Source organism: Diaphorina citri, unplaced genomic scaffold (genome assembly GCF_000475195.1).
Source record: "Diaphorina citri unplaced genomic scaffold, Diaci psyllid genome assembly version 1.1 scaffold35, whole genome shotgun sequence".
Lineage (NCBI taxonomy): Eukaryota > Metazoa > Arthropoda > Insecta > Hemiptera > Psyllidae > Diaphorina > Diaphorina citri.
In genome coordinates, this window is record NW_007377472.1 from 76,829 (window position 1) to 99,218 (window position 22,390).

General features: G+C 40.0%; 4 protein-coding genes across 5 annotated transcripts in view; 1 reads left to right on the plus strand and 3 right to left on the minus strand.

The window, feature by feature from the left end:
- Window positions 1-1,022: 1,022 nt before the first annotated feature.
- On the minus strand, window positions 1,023-3,451 carry LOC108252732. Its single transcript, XM_017445211.2, has 4 exons — window positions 3,404-3,451; window positions 2,097-2,317; window positions 1,576-1,634; window positions 1,023-1,400 (listed from the first exon to the last, which is right to left on the minus strand). The coding sequence occupies exons 1-4, from the start codon at window positions 3,445-3,447 to the stop codon at window positions 1,023-1,025; spliced, it is 702 nt and encodes a 233-aa protein (XP_017300700.1). The 5' UTR covers window positions 3,448-3,451.
- A 1,629-nt stretch (window positions 3,452-5,080) lies between these two features.
- The window catches only part of LOC103512041 (ATP synthase subunit beta, mitochondrial-like), a gene marked incomplete at its 5' end in the record, with an annotated part of 25,670 nt that continues 8,360 nt past the window's right edge, over window positions 5,081-22,390 (plus strand). Inside the window, 2 exons of the mRNA XM_026825632.1 lie at window positions 5,081-5,338; window positions 5,763-5,885. Coding sequence (XP_026681433.1) covers window positions 5,081-5,338; window positions 5,763-5,885 — 381 coding nt within the window. The remainder of the gene's footprint in view (window positions 5,339-5,762; window positions 5,886-22,390) is intronic.
- On the minus strand, window positions 19,016-20,164 carry LOC113468591. Its single transcript, XM_026825624.1, has 2 exons — window positions 19,854-20,164; window positions 19,016-19,649 (listed from the first exon to the last, which is right to left on the minus strand). The coding sequence occupies exons 1-2, from the start codon at window positions 20,118-20,120 to the stop codon at window positions 19,533-19,535; spliced, it is 384 nt and encodes a 127-aa protein (XP_026681425.1). The 5' UTR covers window positions 20,121-20,164; the 3' UTR covers window positions 19,016-19,532.
- Window positions 19,016-20,440, minus strand: LOC108252753. 2 transcript variants are annotated; one of them, XM_026825619.1, is made up of 2 exons: window positions 20,268-20,440; window positions 19,016-19,478 (listed from the first exon to the last, which is right to left on the minus strand). In XM_026825619.1, the coding sequence occupies exons 1-2, from the start codon at window positions 20,405-20,407 to the stop codon at window positions 19,139-19,141; spliced, it is 480 nt and encodes a 159-aa protein (XP_026681420.1). In that variant the 5' UTR covers window positions 20,408-20,440; the 3' UTR covers window positions 19,016-19,138. The 2 variants fall into 2 exon arrangements, with proteins under 2 accessions (XP_026681420.1, XP_017300796.1); XM_017445307.2 differs by having other exon boundaries at window positions 19,016-19,402; window positions 20,192-20,440.

The window sequence follows — 22,390 nt, forward strand, 5'->3', positions numbered from 1 at the left end:
TAGGGCCATGCACAATTTGTAACCTTATAAGCCCAGTGGAATTACAATTATTACAAGGGGAGTTTTGTAAAGAAGGGGGTTGGTCAAACTTAATGACTAGGGCCATGCACAATTTGTAACCTTATAAGCCCAGTGGAATTACAATTATTACAAGGGGAGTTTTGTAAAGAAGGGGGTTGGTCAAACTTAATGACTAGGGCCATGCACAATTTGTAACCTTATAAGCCCAGTGGAATTACAATTATTACAAGGGGAGTTTTGTAAAGAAGGGGGTTGGTCAAACTTAATGACTAGGGCCATGCACAATTTGTAACCTTATAAGCCCAGTGGAATTACAATTATTACAAGGGGAGTTTTGTAAAGAAGGGGGTTGGTCAAACTTAATGACTAGGGCCATGCACAATTTGTAACCTTATAAGCCCAGTGGAATTACAATTATTACAAGGGGAGTTTTGTAAAGAAGGGGGTTGGTCAAACTTAATGACTAGGGCCATGCACAATTTGTAACCTTATAAGCCCAGTGGAATTACAATTATTACAAGGGGAGTTTTGTAAAGAAGGGGGTTGGTCAAACTTAATGACTAGGGCCATGCACAATTTGTAACCTTATAAGCCCAGTGGAATTACAATTATTACAAGGGGAGTTTTGTAAAGAAGGGGGTTGGTCAAACTTAATGACTAGGGCCATGCACAATTTGTAACCTTATAAGCCCAGTGGAATTACAATTATTACAAGGGGAGTTTTGTAAAGAAGGGGGTTGGTCAAAGGGAGTTTTGTAAAGAAGGGGAGTTGTAAATTATACATAGAATAGAATATACAATATACCTTATACTGCTAGAATGAGACTGAAAAGCCTCTTTACCCCCGCAGTCTAACGACATGTAAAGGGTTACCCTTTAAGGGTAACTTTATTTTATTTTGTTTCTAAGGAGTTTAACGTCACTGTAAAACTGCGGAGATTTTTGGTGACGCGATTTCTATTCTCCATTCGGCGACAAGCTACCCGATTACTTACTTAACCTCACCCAGTCTGACTGCGGACGGGAGAGGAAAAGGTGAACATCTTGACATTCTTGACCACTACACCGTTGAGGCAGGCAACTACTTTATATGTATTAAATTCTTCTACAGTCGTCGGACGTAGGGCCTCACCTTTATGTTTTAGCCTTAGTAATCCAGACCGCCCACCGGACGGTATGAGTGACAGACCCCGCCACCATAGTGGCGTAGCCTCCTCTCCCCCACCCAGAGAGAACACCCGTGCTAAGCGACGCTCAGGAGGGTAAAGAGGAGATGGAGGCTCGGAGCAGACCAGGTCGGAAAGACGCTCTACCGTCTTCTGAATGGACGCTTCTGCTGGCAGCACTGTACGCGGCACGTGTGGTTTGTAGTGACATCCCTGGAAAAATCAAAATCAATTCTCAAATTTTTTGTGGTAAAGTAGAGCTTTTTCACTAGGTACTTTTGTGGTTATCACAAAATTACCAAGTGCTTCCTTTGCAATCAATTTACATATTTCAATAATCTTTTTACGTTTAGATTTTCGATTGTAGAAATAACAGCACATTGCTTACCTGAAAGTTGTGCAGGGCTTCAAATCGGAAAGCTCTCCCTCCACAACAAGGATAGCGACCTGAAGAAGCACCATTGATTAGTCTAGGTAAAATTTAAAAGAAGATAGCACATGGTTGTCTCTACAGTCTTGAAGAAAGAGTCAACAAAGATCTCAAAAATAAAAAAAATAGAATGCCAATACCAGTTAGCTTGGAAGGTAGAGCGGCCTGACTTGTAAGTTCTAGGTTATGGGCTGATGTATTCTAGTCCGGGGCGAACTTTATCCTAAACGGAACCCTGAACTCCTTCCCTCTTCGATTTCGGGACGATAAAGGTGTGTCCAAACATAGTCGACCGACCATCGATCGACGAGCTGTATCTATGATGTCGAGGTAGTGTGGACGATTCAGTCGACATCGATCGACGGCCGGTCGACTATGTGTGGACGTGGACACACCTCAAGAAGTCTGTTATAATTCCATCTATCAAACCTCTTACAAAAAAAAAGATCATGAAATGATGTTTGACATGTTGGACTAACCTATTGGACACAGTAGTAGTTTGGCAGGGTCCATACTCAGGAACTGGGGTGTCTGCGGGTGATAGGCACAACTCAGAGAGTCGCACACCGGATAGAGCTGATTACATAGGACGCAACTGAGCAGGTGACATTGCGCCCAGAGCTTCCAATAAACGCGACCCCAGTCTTTGAGTTGCGCCCGAAGCGAACGGACGTGCTCCGAGAGCGACCAAGTAGGATCTCTGTACGGGTTAGAGAAATATGTACTTAATCAGAAGTCACATCAACGAGAACGGATAAGGCTCGTTCTCGGAACGGCTGTTTTCCGTGGCTCCCTGTGTACACAGCCTTAGGTACTTTTTGCTCACTTTTTACTTTTAATCCTGCACAATTTATAGGAATTTTCCAACCAAATCTCCCTTCTAGTAGGGACCTTTTTATTGCAAGTTGAATAAATTAGACTAGGTATTAAACTTATTCACTTATTATTCGTAAGAACTGTTTCGCTTGTAATACCTTCCTATTTCCTTCCTACCTTCCTACCAATCTCTACCTCATAGAAATCAAAATGTGTATTACAAAAGGTCTTGGATACCTGATAGAAATTCCAAAATTAACTTCCCTTTTGTTGATTTATTTTCAAATTCAATTACGTATTTCAAATTCAATTACGTTTCATCTCCATTTGGAGAGCATTAAGCAGAAAAGGACCACATAGGCGATTCCCCTTTTGTGGGCTTTTTGTGCATGATTTCGTCCTTTTTAGTCCAGGCGCAAGTATATCTTCTTGGGTGGCTGAGATGCCTTCAAACGAGAGAGCTGTACAAGTCTCACGTTTCTGGGAGCGACAGATATGAATGGTGTACCGGACACGGAAAGTAAGTAGTAGTGCAGGCGTCTTGCGCCCGAAGCGAACGGACGTGCTCCGAGAGCGACCAAGTCGGATCTCTGTACGGGTTAGAGAAATAGGTACTTAATCAGAAGTCACGTCAACGGAAAATTACTACCAAAAAGGAGCTGTCACAAATAAGCAGTGACTAGTGTTATTAGAGGGTTAAGTTAAACATAAAAAGGAGCTTTCATTTTCGGGCCTTCTAAATAATTACTGAGCATACTGAAAAAACGCGTTAGATGGAACTCGTTTCTCTTGTGTGCTCTACGCCGAAGTAACCCAAATTGACTTGGACTCTGATCACCACAATCCAGATCCGAAGTCCACCGCGCTAACCACTACACAGCTGAGGTACTTTTTTATTTTATTTATTGAGAGTTTTTTTACATAGGAAAACTATAATAATCAGAGTCCTTGTCCCTGTTGAGGTACTTACTTCTCATGCGAAAACACCAAGTTGCCCGCGGAATCGATACTCATCCGCGCCGGCCCTTTTGGTGTGATAACGCCTGTACTAAACCATAGGGAAAAGAACGGAAACGAGCTTCAGAAGAGGGGAAATTCCGAGAGAAAAATACTACTATTGTCCGTAGTGAAGAGTGTATCACACTCGTATTGGATGCCGGAGGTCGCGGGTTCAATTCCCGCCAGAATATAACTTTGTCGAGGTTGCACTTCGGAGTGCACTAGTCCAATTTTTCGGAGTCTGGCCTGCAGGAGAGGAGAAACCTCGAGGGGGGCCCGGGCGCCCTCGCCCCTCTAAATACGGCCCTGCTCCCACCCTGTATGATCCCCTGCCTTTTCTAATATAATATTCATTATTTGTTATGAAATTTCATTATTTGATTGATACCCTCTCTATCACATGTTCCATTTTCAACAGAATGGCAAACCATTTTACCTTTCCCCGAATCAATATATGTCATTAATATCAAGTCAAAACACGTTTTGAGGTCCCTAGAGCCTAAATCCAAAGTTTCAGCCATTGGTCCGTGTGTGTGCCTGTCTGTCTGTAAACAAAATATCTCGAGAACGGTAAGAGCTAGAGACTTCAAATTTGGTATGCAGCTGTCAAATATGGCAAGGCTGCGACACGAAACTTTTGGTTAAAATCGGTGCAACGGTTGGTGGCATTTTACCGCTTTTTGGCGGTTTTCGGTGTAATTGAAGCAACAATGACTTTGGTTAATATCAGGATGGGTGACTATCCGATTTTTACCAAATTGTTACAGTCGCGTCCTTGGACGTTGTTTTATGATGGAATATCAAATTCCAATCAAACAACACATCAACAACAATCAACCTATTGTATCAACACAACAATAATAGAACATTATACCATCAGGATAAAATCCGCCCCGGGCGGGAATCGAACCCGCGGCCTAGCGCTTACAAGGCAGACGCACTACTAACCAAGCTAACTAGGCTGGCTACCTAATATGATTACATTTCTGAAATTACCACATAACCTAAGAAGAGGGAAGAGTGAAAGTTGGCTCTTGGCAAATCTATTTTTCCAAGTAGGTATTACCCACAATACAAGGGAGACCTACCTCTCTTAGTGTGGGTAAGTATGCATCACAATAAGATATGTATTCTTTATTACTATATTTAATCTACAATACCTTATCGTAAAAAAATAAGATAAAAAAGAATACACAAAATGGCACATTTTATTAACTTTTAAAGTCTACTTCATAGTTTAAGTTATTTATCATATTGTATTACCATCTTTCTTTTTTCTGTTATTTTTATGGATGCAAAAAAATTACAAATTACAAGTTTCCCCGTAAATTTCTTTCAGATGGGCCACTGCATAACAACTGAAAAGTTTCTTAGTGACGGGAATTTTATCCTCCATGTGGCCACAAGCTACAATCTACCTGTCTTCTTACATTAACCACACCCAGCTTGAGTGGGACCGGGAAAAGCCAGCAGCCCACATTTTCATCCATTCGGATACCACATTCAACGTTGATTAACTTCAGTGATCCATCGGGAACGTTCTTGGGATAAAATCCGCCCCGGGCGGGAATCGAACCCGCGGCCTAGCGCTTACAAGGCAGACGCACTACCAACTAAGCTAACTAAGCTGGCACTTACTTATTTTTAATTGGTCAGTAAGTCAATTAATTCTTATTTTCAGTCAGTTTACCAAATTTTTCCTACTGCTCTACCAATAACACATTTCTTTACCAATGTCCACCATCAGGTAGCACTAGTGTACGGTCAAATGAACGAACCCCCCGGCGCCCGTGCTCGTGTGGCTCTGACTGGACTGACTGTGGCTGAATATTTCCGTGATCAAGAAGGACAAGATGTGCTGCTCTTCATTGACAACATTTTCCGATTCACCCAGGCCGGTTCTGAAGTAAGTGGAATAACTTATTTGTTTGTAAAAAAAAAAAGAAATTTAACAAAAAGTATATAAAAAAACTGCTCACGTAATGTTTTTCACTAATCTTTCATTGGTAAAACCGCCACTAATCACTAGTCGATTGAAGTAGCTACTCAGTTGTCCTCACTAGGCTGAGTGCACCCCAAACACAGAGGTGAAAAAACTTCGACTTTGCCGGGATTGCCAATGTCCAAGCCTAGTGTGATATTAACGAGTGGGCCACGGAAGTTTCTTAATAAAACAAAATTCAACAACAAATGGATTTTGTTGATTTCGTAGATGTGGGAGTTCTTTTTGTGTTTTTAAGAAATCTGAGACCCACGTTTGAAAAAGTTTTCTCCTTGTTGATATTGGAGCTCAAATGAGCTAATTCATTTTATCCTTGTTTGTCCTCTAGGTATCTGCCCTGCTAGGTCGTATCCCCTCTGCCGTAGGTTACCAACCCACCCTGGCCACTGACATGGGTACCATGCAGGAAAGAATTACCACCACCACTAAGGGATCCATCACCTCTGTACAGGTAAGGGAGTGTCCCAATTTTATGAACTAATAGTCAAACTGAAGCAACTAATAGACAAACAAACTTAAACACCTTATTATGCCTATGTTGTATTAGTAAACTACAGGTAGCGTTAAAAGACATGGGTCTTTTTGGGATTTGTGTCTTTTTTAGGGCAACTGAAAAATTGCAAGTGCTCTCCTATTATTTTATTTCAGCTTCCTTGGACAGTTATCCGGCTATTTTCAAACCAAGGTACAGCTATAGTTTTTTTTTTATTCTTTCCTTCTATTAATCTATTCTAACTTTTAGATCTTCCTATTTTGGCTGGCTTCTAGTTTCACCAGCCCTCAAGCTTTTGAAACTAGTAGCGTCCGAATTCAGGTCAGTTGGTTGCTGGGAGTGCCATCGGGTGGGTTCCGAGTTTACGAGCCTACTCGGTGGCATTTCCAGAAAACAGCCAACCCCCCTATTTTTCTTCATCTTAGGAGGACCTAGAGTGTTACATGGGGTAAGATACTCCAAGTATCTTACCCCTCAAGCCGCCCTCGAGTTTGAAAAAGACAAAAAGAAAACCCCTGAAAAGGGGGGGCCGAAGATTTGCGTGCACATTAATTTCGAGTCTCGCTAAAATTTCAGCCTCCTGAAAGCACAAAGTCGGCCTCGGTTGTAAATTAAAATGAAATTTATATCCACCGCCTCTCTCAGCCTCTCCTAGGGGGGGAGAATTCTAATAAGCAAACCACAGACTTGGAAATGCCGCTTTTTTCCGTCTAATTCCTGTGTATGTTTCTCTCTTTTGGTCTGTTTCGGCGTTCTCTTATTCTTTACCTTGTTTGTTTCTAATTTTCTCATTTCCCTGTGTGTTCTTTTTTTTTGCATTTTAGGTCTTCAAAATATGCCTATCTACATATACATAGACTACAGAGGTACGACACTGGTTTGTGACAAGAGGTTTGCGTTTGTTGTTAAAACCAAGGTAGGTAGGGGAGATTAGAGAGAGGGGAATAGTACAAGGAGGAGAGGGAGGGTATAAATAGAAGGTAGAAGGGAGAGGAGGGGAGATTAGAGGGAGGGGGAAGAGGAGGGGAGAGAAGAATAGGAGAAGGGGAAGAAGAAAGAGGGAAAGTGAGGATAGGAGGATAAAGGGGATTTGTAAAGAAAAAAGAGAGACGGACATGATAGAAAGAGAGAGAGAGAGAGAGAGAGAGTGTAGGAGAGGGAGGGAGAGAAGGATAAAGAGTGAGAAAGGGAGAGAGGGGGGGAGGAAGGGAGAAAGAAAACGAAGAGTGAGAGAGACACACACAGTTTTTTCATCTTATATTAAAATTCAAAAAGTGTTACAGCTCTCTCCCTCTCTCTCTCTCTCCCCCTATTTCTTACTCGTATACTTTGTTTTTAATAAAGAGAGAAGAGGTTCTCCCTCTCCCTTCCTCTCACGCTCTCTGTCTCTCTCTCTCTGTTTTTCTTCTTTGGAAAAACGAAGAAGATCTTAAGAGAAAATTGAGAGAAGACAAAGAGAGATAGGGGGAGGGAGAGAGAAAAGAAAGGCCAGGGAGAGAGTGAGAGAGGGAGCGTAGGAAAGAGAGTGGTAAGAGAGAGAGAGAGAGAGAGAGAGAGAGAGAGAGAGAGAGAGAGAGAGAGAAGAATAAGAGAGAGGGAAGAGAGAGAGAGAGAGAGAGAGAGAGAGAGAGAGAGAGAGAGAGAGAGAGAAGAATAAGGAAGAAAGAGAGAGAAATAAGTACAAGATAGGTAAAAAGGGTTACTTACAGTAATTCTTGTAAAGGAAAGAGAGAAGTTTTCATATTGTTGTAGAATATGGGCTAAGCCGTATTTTGTTTACTGACCGAGCGAAAACAAAAATATTGACGATGTTTTAGTTGCGTTCTGTGAACAAAGAGAGAGAGAGAGAGAGAGAGAGAGAGAGAGAGAGAGAGAGAGAGAGAGAGAGAGATAGAAAATGGGAATACAAATTCATTCCCATTTTCTACAAATTCATTCAAATTTTCCACATGATTTCAATAAAATCGGACTGACTGCTCGATACTTATAGCGTAAGAAAGAGACACACAAACAAACAAAAAGACTGACAGACTGGAAAAAAAAGAGTTAAAAAATCAGTAGTAAATTTGATTCTGACAGTAATGATGGCCGTTATGTTACTGTTAAAGTAATTTGAAAATAATTACCAGTCTCCCCAATTCAGGGCTGTCTTTAGGGGGTCATCGGGGCTTGCCCCCTCCCTACCCCTGCCTCGGTGGTGTAGTGGTCAAGGCGCTCGCCTGGTAAACAGGAGGGCGTGGGTTCAATCCCAGCCGAGGTATGGAATTTTATCCTCAATTATAATTTGAGAATTTGACCACAATAATAGTAGTAGCCTACTGCTGGAGTAAAGGGACTTTTCAGTCCTATGCGAGCAGTATAAATAAGCACTATTATTATTACCCCCCTTGAGCTACATATTTTTTCCTCCTGTGATTCTGGATACGGGCCTGTCTCAATTCTTCTCTCTCTCTCTCTCTCTCTCTCTCTCTCTGTTTCTCTCTCTCTCTCTCTCACTGTTTCTCCCCCCTCCCTGAATTCAATTGTACCCTCTATTTTTTTTTCTCTTTCCCTCTCCCTCCCCTGACCTCTTTATAACACGCTCTCTATTTTTTCTCCTCCTCCCTCTTTTATTCTAATTCTCTCCCCTGCTATCGTCTCCATTTACCTCCCTTTTGTGTCTTCTTTATCCATTCTTCCTTTCCTTCTCCTTCTCTTTCTCCTCCTCCTCCTTCTCCTCCTCCTCCGCCGCCGCCAAACTACAATGTTATAATTCTCCCAAACGTCCACACCAATTTCATTTGTGCATGTAGGTACTATATCTTTACTTATACATAATTTTCAATAGGTGAAAGGAAAAACAGATCGCTTTTTTTGTTTTACAATTAAAACAAAAAAAGCGATCTGTTTTTCCTTTCACCTATTGATTTTAATTTGTTTTACCAAGTGTTGTGTATACCCTTAAAAGTTCTTACTTTTTAATATTGTACATAATTTTCATCGACATAAGATTGCTCTTGGAACGGCTGGCTTTCAAGCCGTTCCAAGAGCAATCTCAAATTGTCGCTTCCCTCTATCGTCCATTTCCTCTCTCTACTCGATCCTCTATGCTCTTCACTTCACCCTGTTTTTATCCTTAGATCGCAAACGCTCTAACCCTCCAAGCGATCTAAACTAAAGTCTATTAATAACTTGAGATTCCCGGAAAAAAGGGGGGGGGGGCCCTTTTTTCCGATCCTGGAGGGGCAGGCCCATAGTTCACGTTTTAATTGTATACGAATGTCACAATAATGTCCCTTCAATGGACCCCCCCCCCTTGATGACCCCCCTGGACCCTCCCACCCCCAAAAAAAAGGGGGGGGGGGGGGCCCTTTTTTCCGATCCTGGAGGGGCAGGCCCATAGTTCACGTTTTAATTGTATACGAATGTCACAATAATGTCCCTTCAATGGACCCCCCCCCCTTGATGACCCCCCTGGACCCTCCCACCTCTAATGCCCCCCCCCCTGGACTCTACCACCCCTAATGTCATTCCTACGAGGTTTTCTAGAGGGGGAATTTTTGGGACTTCATTATAGTGGGAGGGTGTTGGTGGGGAGAGGAAGATAGAGAGGAGAGAAGGTGTAGGGGAGGGAAAAAAGAGGCATGATGGGAGGGAAATAAGGAAGAGGGGGCTAAAGATAGGATATGGAAGGAGGCAGAGAATGTTACAGGCGGAGAAATGGAGGGAGGGAGGGAGAAAAAGTGAGAAAAGAGGACCAGGATAGGGAGTTAAGAGAGCGGAAAGAAGTGAGAGGAGTAGTTCTAGGCCGTTTAGGGAGGGGCAGGAGAGGGCTGTGGGTGGGGAGAGAGTGTAATAGGAGGAGAAGTTGTCGTGGGTAAGGGAAGAGAAGGAGAAGAAGGTGTCACTGGAAGGAGGAGAGATTTGGGAGGTGAAGAGAAGGAGAAGGAGGAGAAAGTGATAGGATGAGGGGTTGAATGTTATGGGTGGGAGAAGGAGGAGAAAGTATCATGGTGGGCTGGGGATAGGTAGGAGGGATTGTTAATGTTAATGGACTGGCAACAAATTTCATTACAGGGGACACATTTGACAGTCGCTGGACCACGCTGTGGGTAGAAGGAAGGAGGGGGATACGTTATGGGTGGGTGGGAACGGGGTGTGGGTGGGTAGGCCGGCACAGTATGAGGGGGATTCAGAGGGGACCATGTTATGGGTAGGGATGAGGGGGACAATGTTATGGGTATTAGGAAGGAGCACGTTATGGGTGGGAACGGGGTGTGGGTGGGTAGGTTGGGGTGGGAGAAGTACAATTGTACACATTACAACATTACTTGTACAAGTATGTAATATGTGAAAGTGTAAATCAGTGGTGTACCTGTGATGAAGTTAACCTTTGTACTTTGTACCTAATACTATATGAAGGTCAAAGTCAAATACGAAAGTCACTGTTCTTATTTATTTGGGGCCTATAGGGTTCTTTTACTATGACCCTAATAACCAGTATAGGATGAACCAATGTATAATCTAGACCAGGGGTTTCCAAATTCAATGTGTATGCGCCGGGCCACATGCTACATTGGTAGGTACTTCGCGGGCCACATATGTACACATGCATTGTAGGAACCCCCCCCCTCCGTTACTTTTCAGAAATGCAGTCCGGACGAATTTTGAGCGCCGCAGGCGAAATTTTTCTAAAAGTTTAGTATTCTCCTAATTGTAGCTGAACACTAAAGGGGGTCAGGTTTCCATCACTGAATTCAGGTAAGTTTGTAGAAATCTAAAAAAAGCTTCGCGGGCCACAAAAATGGTCTGGCGGGCCACATGTGGCCCGCGGGCCGCTAGTTGGAAACCCCTGATCTAGACCGTATTAGAAAAAAAAAAAAACTTCAGGTGTCTGGCGTGAATAGATATCCTGGATTATTAGGTGAAGATCAACAGACTTTTCCTGAGAAATTAAAGCTTTCAACTGTCCATTTTTCCTTTAATTTCGTACCTACATTTTTGGGAACCCAATCTGCTTATACCGTATCCAGCTTTCAATCTCCGCCACTCACACAAACATGCCACATTGTAACAAACTCAACAAATACACATCATTTTGACTACGAATAAAACTCAGACTAGAATAAAATTCTGTGTTTCTGGTGATATTTTCGATTATTTTCGGGACTGGTAGGTCTGTGCCACAGAGGTGTTCTATGGTGGGACAGAGAGGTGTCTGATGTGCTGCAGTGCCACAGAGGTGTTCTATGGTGGGACAAAGAGGTGTCTGATGTGCTGCAGTGCCACAGAGGTGTTCTATGGTGGGACAGAGAGGTGTCTGATGTGAATATCTCTAACCGTTTTGTCGCTATAGCTGAAAACCGCCAAAAAACGGTCGAAATCTGTCCAAAAGCGGTCAAAATACCGCCAAGCATAGCAACCATCTCAACCAAACGTGTTGTTGCATCCTTGTCACATTTGTGAACTACATACCAAATTAATTTCAAGTCTCTAGCTTATACCGTTCCCGAGATATTGTTAAATTAAACCGAAAACCGCCAAAAAGCGGTAAAATGCCGCCAACCGTTGCACCGGTCTTAACCAAAAGTTTTGTGTCGCATCCTTGTCACATTTGACAGCAACATACCAAATTTCAAGTCTCTAGCTCTTACCGTTTTCGAGATATTTTGTTTAGACAGGATAGGAGAAAGCCAGCCGTTCCGAGAACGAACATTATCCGATCAGGATAAAATCCGCCCCGGGCGGGAATCGAACCCGCGGTCTAGCGCTTACAAGGTAGACGCACTACCAACTAAGCTAACTAGGCTGGTAGGTGTGTTTGGGTCGGATCTTGTAACAAACATTTGAGACATTTTTACTACGTAGCGATTGACTTGAAAAATTTTACACTTAATATTAATGACTCATAACTCATAAGGATACATCTTTGTGAAATATTCAAAATTTTACACAAATAACACAAAATGGGCATATTTTGCTCCAATTAAAAATTGAACTTGTTAATTTACTGTTACAGTATTTCTGGTATCCATTTGGTTGACATAGATTAACTTCTGAAGGTAAGTTGAAAACAAATCAATTTTACAGAAATCTACCTAAGTCACGACCTAGGTACTTATTATGTCCATCCTGTAGTATGTCCTTCTCCCTCATTAAATGAGCAAAAAGAGACACAATTTTTCGTATTTAACTGATCGATCAACACGAGAACACCCCAGAAACTAGCCCTTTGATTTTTTCGTACAAGTACTCAAGTACAACCGGTTAAATTTTTGTACAATTGATATGGTTAAATTGTTAAACTTTTGTACAATTGATAATATCGTTAAATTGTTAAATTTTTGTACAATTGATAATATGGTTAAATTGTTAAATTTTTGTACAGTTGATATGGTTAAATTTTTAAATTTTTGTACAATTGATAAGGTTAAATTGTTAAATTTTTGTACAATTGATATGGTTAAATTGTTAAACTTTTGTACAATTGATAATATGGTTAAATTGTTAAATTTTTGTACAATTGATAATATGGTTAAATTGTTAAATTTTTGTACAGTTGATATGGTTAAATTTTTAAATTTTTGTACAATTGATAAGGTTAAATTGTTAAATTTTTGTACAATTTATATGGTTAAATTGTTAAATTTTTGTACGGTTGAATTATAGGTAGTTAAATTTTTGTACAATATGAAGTCCAAGTGCAATTTTTTTCTTGTCAACTTCGGCTATCGAACCCTTGACCTTAGTGCATTTCCGAAAAGTTCGTGAGCTCTGGTCCAACTATTTTCATATGTTTTATCCTGATAGGATATAGGAAATGATTCGAAATTTTAACCTAAAACTCGTAAAAGTAATATTCCAAACCTAAAAGTGTCATTAAAAAAAAGTTAAATAAAAAGTGACATTCAAAACTTGAAAGTAACATTCCAAATTTCCAAGTAATATACATAGGTACTCGTATGTACCAAACCTAATTGTGATACATAATCCAAACCTAAAAGTGATACCTACCTATATGTATTCCAAACCTAAAAGTAAAATTCAAAACCTAAAAGAGACATTAGAAATTAAAAATGACATTCAACACCTAAAAACAACATCTAAAACTCAAATAAGTGATAGGTATTCTCAAGGACCAAAATTTCTGCATCACCCAGTATGTTTACACTCCCCCATATTTATATTCTAATATGTTACACCCTGTATACAAATTAGGAAATTCTCAAAACCCCGTGTGAATTCAAATTAGGACGGGGTTTTTTTCCTGTCTGTCTCTCTCTCTCTCTCTCTCTCTCTCTCTCTTTCGGTCTAGCTTTTCCTTTTTATCCCACCAAAATCCCTAAAGACAAACATAAATTTATTAATAAAAATAAAGAAATGGGGAAAGAGAGAGAGAGAGAGAGAGAGAGAGAGAGAGAGAGAGAGAGAGAGAGAGAGAGAGAGAGAGACTTTTACATACAAACAAGAGGGAGATAGCGATAAGAGAGAGAGAGAGAGAGAGAGAAAGAGAGAGAGAGAGAGAGAGAGAAAGAGAGAAAGAAAGAGAGAGATCTTCCCTCTCTTAGTAACAAGGATAATTTTGGTGTGTCCGAATTATCTCTCTTTTTTCCACACGTATTAATTTGAAAGAGAGAAGGAGACGGAAAATTTCGAGGGGAAGTTAGAGGGAAACAAAAACAAGGAGAAAAAAAAACATAGGTTGTACCTAACGTTGTACAAAAATTGTATGCACCTCTCTGTAGATAGTTAGACACTCCTTTTTTTGTCACCCTATAATACATTGTATATTTTACGTATGTGTACATAACTACATATCTTCCCAAATTTTCCAATTGCGACCGCCTCCTCTTTGTCTGTTACCCACTTTTTGTCTCTTCTAATGATAGTTTTGTTGGGTTCACCCACAATTATCAAGTCCACTTTATGATCAACAGCAGATTGTTCTAGTAGGTTTTGAGCCATAACGATTCTGCCTACGTTGCATTGTAAGAAAGTGTAACTATCCATGCTAAGTTCTTAGAATAAATCCCTTTTCCTCTTCATGTATCTCCTGAACTGAGGACATCTTGCTGAATTGTTTGTGTGTCCTTCCTTTTTGCAACTCTCGCAGAATTGTTTCTCTGTGCATTCGGATGCTTTGTGACCAGGTTTTGTGCAATTGAAGCATCTAGTTTCCTGATTTGGTGCTTGTTTGCAGTTGATTGCTCTATGCCCAACGCCTAGACAGTTCATACACCGTTCAGTTGATATTCTCTTCTTCACTGTGCAGTGTATCCACCCGATTTTTATTTTACCCTTTTGAAGAATTCTTTGTGCCAAGTTCTTGTCGACATAAAGGATTGCAACTTGATATCCTCTTTTTGTTGAGAAAACCGATCGCATATCGTCTGCAGTGATTTTGTCGCATCCCTCATTTTTCTGAATATCTTCAATGATGTCTTCCCTTGTTAGATCCTCCTCTATGTAAGAGATCTGTATTGAGATCTTGTCCTCTCTGACACTGACTTCGGTATCCTTGACCTTGTCTCTAATTTCTGATCTTAGTATGTTTCCTTTGCCTTTTTCGGTTGCAATTTGCATTGTGTTCCCAGATTTTTTCATATACTTGATGGGTACTCCTAAAGTATCGGGGTCTATGACGTCTCTGACGTTCTTGACCATGTCAGAGTACGTTGTTGTGCCTGATTTCACCGTAATAATATCATCTCTTTTGACTTCCCTTTTTTGTGTATTTTTTCCTTTTTTGGGTACATACATTACGATGTGTATGTCCTCGTTTTCGTGAAATACAATTTCTAGTATTTTCCTCACTCTTTGCCAATCATATGAGCTAGTGGCAGCAAGGTTAAGTACTTTCGTTTTCCTATTTATTATCTCCGTCTTCATTTTCTGCAAGGTACTTATTTCCTTTTCTATGATATTTGTGATATATACTGTGCTAACTTTTGTACCTCTGAAGGTACTGGTCACTTGGAAGTGTTCCAAGTCACCTCGTTGTAAATCCTCCGAAATTTCGCCTACCTCTGGGAACCTGTTCTGAAAAATATTAGTCAAGTTCGATTTCTCGTCCTTGTCCCCTTTTATCAGTACAAAGTCCCCGTTTTTAGCCTGGATGGGGTTCCCCTCTTTGACCGAAGTGCGTTTGAAGATGAAATTCCCCTTTTCCCAATTTTGTTCCATTAGTTGGTCGAAACCTTCTAGGTTCTGATGCAACATTAATTGTTTACTCAGAATTCCGATTTGTTTTTCAATACCCGGGTGACACTGACACCGCGTACAGGGTGTATCTTCCTTGTTTATTTTTCCTTTCTCATTTATTACAATCTTACCAGATAGGATTTTGAGCTGCTCCGAGCTGTTCACCAACATGTCCACTCCCGCTTTTGTAAGAGATGAGGCTTTTAAGTTACCTATTACATCTAGAATGGTCTTCATGTGTTTGGCAAACTCAGAGACTACCTCGGATTTCGCGGGGTTCGCATCAGTCCCAGCATTTTTTCCTTCGTCTTCTAGCTCTGGAGAGCCATCCGCAGCTCTTTTTACGCCATGGCCTTTTAGTCTCTTGTTTTGTCGCATCGGAGTCGTCCCACCTCCGTCCGAAGCACCAGTAGGGGAATTCCGCGGGGGGTTTCCGCCCGAGGAGTTTCCAGTCCCCGTAGGGAGGTTCTTCGGCGGGTTGCCCTTCGAAGAGGTATCCCCGACCTCATCAGTTTGCATTTCGATGTCTTTCTCATCTTTCTCACTCATATTGCCGGTTACACGGTGTATTATCGTAACTCTACACTGCACTTATTGTTTACAGTAAAATACTTCTCTCAGCAAAAATAAACAAATTGCAATGTTCGCAATGTTTAACTTTACTGGTACACATGAAAAATTTTAGCACGAAAAAGGTCTTTATATTTAATTGTATCTCAAAGGATACATTGAAACAAAAACGTCTCTTCGCGTTCAAAATTTACAAAAATTAAGGCCTATCGAAACTCCCATGACAGCAATTTTTATCCCGTATAGAACCCAAGATATTAACAAAAACTGTTCATAAGGAATCGAAAACATGACCTTCCGTCATCACTGCTTACACCAAAAAGATGAGTTAGTTCTTATAAATAGCCTCCCAATACTTTTCAATGAAAATCAAATTCTCTTTTAGTGAGAATTCGATTTTGGTACTAGGTAGACCTTTTTTAAAACTTTTCCATTGTTTCATATACATATCATGAACAATGAACACAACGGCTGTACACATGAAATTGAAAGGCAACCAAAGAAATCAAAGAGTAACCTCACAAAGGTGAACGAAATGTTCTTCCATTCAACCCATAGGAGTAACGTAGTAACAATGATAATAACTGGAGAGTCCTTCACCTTCAGGCTTTGTACTTTCTGTGGAGAAAGAGAGAGAGAGAGAGAGAGAGAGAGAGAGAGAGAGAAACAGAGAGAGAGAGAGAGAAAGAGAGAGAGGGAGATAACGTAGGTAATTGAAAAATTCTTTTCGTCGGAACAAAAAAGAAAACATAATAAAATGTAATAAATTGACGATGAAAATAATTTCTCAGCCTTCGGATTCAAGCTTTGCATACCAACCACAACATCTTACTGTGAGATAGGTCAGGCGAACCACAATATAGGACATTCTACCTACGAACAAATAATTTAATTCTGTTATACCTAGTTGCTATTGAAACTGAATACATTTAGTGTTCAGTTTCAACGATGAAAATAATTTCTCAGCCTTCGGATTCAAGCTTTGCATACCAACCACAACATCTTACTGTGAGATAGGTCAGGCGTACCACAACATAGGACATTCCACGAACAAATAATTTAATTCTGTTATACCTAGTTGCTATTGAAACTGAACACATTTAGTGTTCAGTTTCTGTTTTCTACAGGACTCTACGGTTATGTTTAGTGAGAATATATCTGAAATCGAGAGGAAAACTGGGAAGGAAATTTATTATGAAGTGAAAAATCTAAGATAATGTTGTTACAAAAATAAACACACACACTTTTCACCTTGTTTTCACTCCAACACCTCACTTGGAAAAGTTTTTGGTTAAGGCAAAGCATGAAATAATTTAATTTTCCAAGGTTCCTTTAGTTTGGCAGGGTTGTCGGTATTCTAATAAATAGTTAACCCTTTCCCGTGTTATTTCCCTTGAGGTTCCATTTTAATTTAAATAAAAATCAAATCAAGGTCTCAAACCTAAGGGTTTCCGTTCTCCAGTACATCAGACATATCTACTCGTGAATCAACTTAAATGGAGTCCTCCCTTCAGGTCATACGACATACTTTGAATGAATTATATCATTGTTTACTTTTTCTCTCAAGAATGTCCCAACTCCAACACCTCACTTGGAAAAGTTTTTGGTTAAGGCAAAGCATGAAATAATTTAATTTTCCAAGGTTCCTTTAGTTTGGCAGGGTTTTCGGTATTCTGATAAATAGTTAACCCTTTCCCGTGTTATTTCTCTCGAGGTTCCATTTTAATTTCAATAAAAATCAAATCAAGGTCTCAAACCTAAGGGTTTCCGTTCTCCAGTACATCAGACATATCTATTCGTGAATCAATTTAAATGGAGTCCTCCCTTCAGGTCATACGACATACTTTGAATGAATATTATATCATTGTTTACTTTTCCTCTCAAGAATGTCCCTTTTTCAGGAACACAGGCACTGCATAGGGTTAAGGAAAACCTTGATGCGGTCCTTATTACGTATTCACAACCACATGATCCTACATTATTTTTCCTTTTTTCTTTACTATTACTTTTCTTCCATTTTCTTCTCTTCCTTCCTCTCCTCTCTCCTCTTTCTAAACAACAAACGTCGAAAACTTGCCCTTAAGGTTGCTCTCCCGGGCTTTTTTTTTTTTTTTTTTTAATGTCCGGAAAGAATTATGATTTCAAAAATACGTACATACCTTTTGGTAACCATTTCGCCGAACAACTCATTTTACCAAAAATCGACTTACACGGTAGTGAAATTTGGACCACGATGATAATATGTAGAAAGGTATACAAAAATAATAGCAATAGCATACAACATGTTAATAACCATAGGTTGTTCCTATAGGCCTATAGCACACAGAAGTTTTTATATAGTTATTTTTGGTCACCCTGTTTGTTATATTTATTTATTTACTTTATGGTCTCAAGTATATAGGTTCAACCTCAGGTACCGCGGACGCAACTCGGATGATCTTTTTTTGAGTTGGGACGCAAATCGGATGATTTGGAATTTTCGGACGCATCTGGTGTTCCTCCCATGAAGTTGTATTTTTAATGTTACAATAAAAAAATATGTTGAATTGAATGTAAGTACAAATAATTATTAGTTTCACAAATATAAGATTAATTTTGAAAATTAACGTGCAGTTGATGAAATTTCAAATTAATCATTTGGCTTGTTCTTAACGGGGAACTCCGAGTTCCGTCTCTGATCTGACATTTATCACCCGAGTTCCGTCCCTGAACTAGATTTTTTTGCAGTGATTAGCTAGTGATTAGCTGATTAGTGTTATTATAGGGTTAGGTTGAACACAAAAAGGAGCTTTCTTTTTGACTGTCGTAGCTTCTGAATTGGTGATTGTATTGAAAAATCTCGGAAAATTATGATGCATCAAGTACGAATAAATCAGAATCATTTCTTCTACTTGTGAACAACAGAAAAAAGAACGTTGTAATATTGTTAAAAGTTAAAACTCATTTATTTCATCCAATTCATTACAGGTATACGGGACCCAATTGGTAGTAAGTCCGGGACCCAATTGGTAGTCGACTACCTTAATAAAAAAGGTCATGGGACCGAACTGATGTTCTTCCATGTTCTTAGAGCTGAATCTTTCTAGTCTAAAACTTTAGAGTGATCGCTACCAAGGTGATCGTTAGGTTAAACGCAAAAAGGAGTTTTCACAATTGGAGCAGTGATTACTGTTAATATAGGGTTAGTTTCAACCTTTCAACACAAAGGAGCTTTCTTTTTCATTGTCGAAGGTCCTGTGAAATTACTGAAAATTTTGGTGATTGTATTGAAAAATCTCGGAAAATTATGATGGATTAAGTACGAATAAAGCAGAATCATTTCTTCTGCTTGTGAACTCTTCTTCTTCTACATCTTTTCCCACTCAAGTTGGGTCGGCGTTTTTCGCCAGCCTCTTCCAGTCAGCCCTGTTCCCTGTTGTGCACTTCATTCCTCATTAGGTTTTTTTCCCGCAGGTCTTTAACTATTCAGTTTTCCACCTCTTCTTCGGTCTACCCTTTCCCCTATTTCCATCTACTATCATCCTCTCAACTCTCTTTCCTACATAGTTTTCCTCTCTTCTTTGGACATGTCCATACCACTGCATTCTTCTTTCCTGGACTTTCTTCGACACCTCCGTTACTTTGATTTTATTTCTTATTACTATTACTTCATTTCTGATCTTGTCCAGCCGGGTAACCCCACGACTCCATCTCAGCATTCTCATTTCGGCAACTTCCAGTCTCACCACTGTTCTATACACTTTTCCTTTCATCTTCAAACTCATTCTCTTATCACATAGTACATCCATCATTTTCTTCCAGTTCATCCAAGCAGCACTAACTCTATGGGCAATCTCGCAATCCAGCTCTCCTTCCTTATTCACCACTGATCCCAGGTACTTGAACTTGTCCACAACATTGAGCTCTACTCCATCCAGATGTAGCCTCCGTTCTCTGTCCATTCCAAAGTTCAACTGTACTGTTTTTGTTCTGTTGATTTTCAGTCCTCTTCTTTCCAAAGCATTTTTCCATCTTTCCAGTTCTCTCTCCCTTATCTTCTACAATCTCCTCACACAAGACGATATCGTCCGCGAACATCATACACCAAGGGGCCTTTTTCCTGACATCTTCTGTGAGTACATCCATGATCAAGTCGAACAGGTAGGGACTCAAGGCTGATCCTTGGTGCAGACCAACTTGCACTGGTATTTCTTCTGTCACTCCAACACTGCTTCTTACTTTTGTCACTACATCCTCGTACATGTCCCTCACAATTCTTACATACTTCTCTGGTGTTCCTTTCGCTCTCATGCATTTCCAAATTTCTTCCCTCGGCACTCGGTCGTACGCCTTTTCCAGATCGATGAATACAAATACTAAAGGTTTATCTCGGTGGACTTCCATCATATTCTGTCTTAAGGCGAAGACCGCGTGTTCTCTGGTGTTCCTTTCGCTCTCATGCATTTCCAAATTTCTTCCCTCGGCACTCGGTCGTACGCCTTTTCCAGATCGATGAATACAACTTCCAGTCTCACCACTGTTCTATACACTTTTCCTTTCATCTTCAAACTCATTCTCTTATCACATAGTACATCCATCATTTTCTTCCAGTTCATCCAAGCAGCACTAACTCTATGGGCAATCTCGCAATCCAGCTCTCCTTCCTTATTCACCACTGATCCCAGGTACTTGAACTTGTCCACAACATTGAGCTCTACTCCATCCAGATGTAGCCTCCGTTCTCTGTCCATTCCAAAGTTCAACTGTACTGTTTTTGTTCTGTTGCACTGGTATTTCTTCTGTCACTCCAACACTGCTTCTTACTTTTGTCACTACATCCTCGTACATGTCCCTCACAATTCTTACATACTTCTCTGGTGTTCCTTTCGCTCTCATGCATTTCCAAATTTCTTCCCTCGGCACTCGGTCGTACGCCTTTTCCAGATCGATGAATACAAATACTAAAGGTTTATCTCGGTGGACTTCCATCTTCCATCATCTGTCTTAAGGTGAAGACCGCGTGCGTTGTTCCTCTTCCCGGCATAAAACCAAACTGCTCCTCTGATACTTCTGTTTCTCTTCTCAGTCGTTTATCCACTATTCTCTCGTACAATTTCATCGTGTAAGACATGAGCTTGATACCACGGTAGTTACTACAGTTTTGGATGTCACCTTTCTCTTTATAAATCGGGGCTATTATACTTTCTCTCCAATCGTTGGGCATCTTTTCTTCAAAAACTCCTTTCAACATTCTCCATAACAGGTCCCAAACTTTTCCATGCTTCAATTGGTATACCATCTGAGCCTGTGGCCTTTCCATTTTTCATACTACTCACTACTCAGAGCTAATTTCACTTCACTCCTCTCTATTTCACGCACTATTCCTTGGTTCGGTTCTCTCTCTTCTACTGCTCCTCTTGGATTCTCTTCATTCAATAAGGTGTTGAAGTACTCTCTCCATTTGGTTTTCACTGCGTTCTCATCTCTCAATACTAAACCATCACCATTTTTCACTTGTCCTTACTCGCTAGGTCTCGTGCTTTGGCTATCCGGTATATTTTCTTCTCTCCTTCTGGTGTCTCGAGTTCCTTATACACTTCTTCTAATTCCTTTGCTTTACCTATCGCCACTGCTTTCTTGGATTCTTTATTCGTTTCTCTATTTTTTCATATTATTATTATTTTAAATTGCTTTTACGCCCCTTTCAAGGCAATTACAAAATCAATGAATATTACATAGGTAATACATTTTACAATAAATATAAACTTAGGGCTACAATATTTTAAATATATTATAATAAATTTATCTTAGGCATTGCTCAGATGTAGAGAATTGCTTTTGTTTTCTCTTTGAAAACCTCCATATTGTCAGCAATGTCCAGGGCCGAGGCACGTTTATTGAATATGTCTATGGCAATGGGCAATGTTGATTTGGAGTATGCAGGTCCATGAATATCACCTGAGGAAAAGATTGAAGGGAATGAAGGGTCCTCTCTTCTCCGTAGTCCAGGTATAGGGACTTTTATTGAAATGTGCTGTAGAGCAGACGGGATCTCAATAGGGTTGTTCAGGATGTTATATAACAACATTAGGTATGTAATTATACTCCCGTCTGCTCTCCAATGTTTCATGTTTCCATTACCAGGCTCTCCCGCAGCATTGCATATGAGATGGCATCGGGATAAGCCGGATAAAATCCATTTTCTCTTCTAAAAAGAGACCTTATAAATCTTGCTTGAATCCTCTCCAGCATCGACACGTAAACCTGAGCTTGTGAAAAAATCACGGAAACGTGAAAATTTAAAGAAAACCCTTTACTTAAGAGTAATGGAATTTACCATCTGGTCAAAAATGAAAAATATTCAAATAAAATAGGTACCCAGTAGGTATATCCGAAAAACGGCCTGCGACGCATTTTTTTTTTCTTTGTTTACTCATATTCCTTGACTTTCTGCATATTGCATATTTTATTTAAATGAAGGGGGTATTCTTATTGGTTTTCTGAGACCGTATTTCTGAAGATGGTACACCAAAATTTTAGTACAAAAGTCTTACTGTGTCAATGCTGGAGAAGAAGTAGCTGTGTCTGACCACCAGTCCCAAAGATCTATAAGCTTTCTTTGCAATTGGTGATTCTCATGAAAAATACAACTGTCCAAATGTATTGTTTTCGTAAAGATCGTCAAAAATAATAAATAATCCGAAAAGATTTTTTTTAAAAAAAGTATTTCTTCT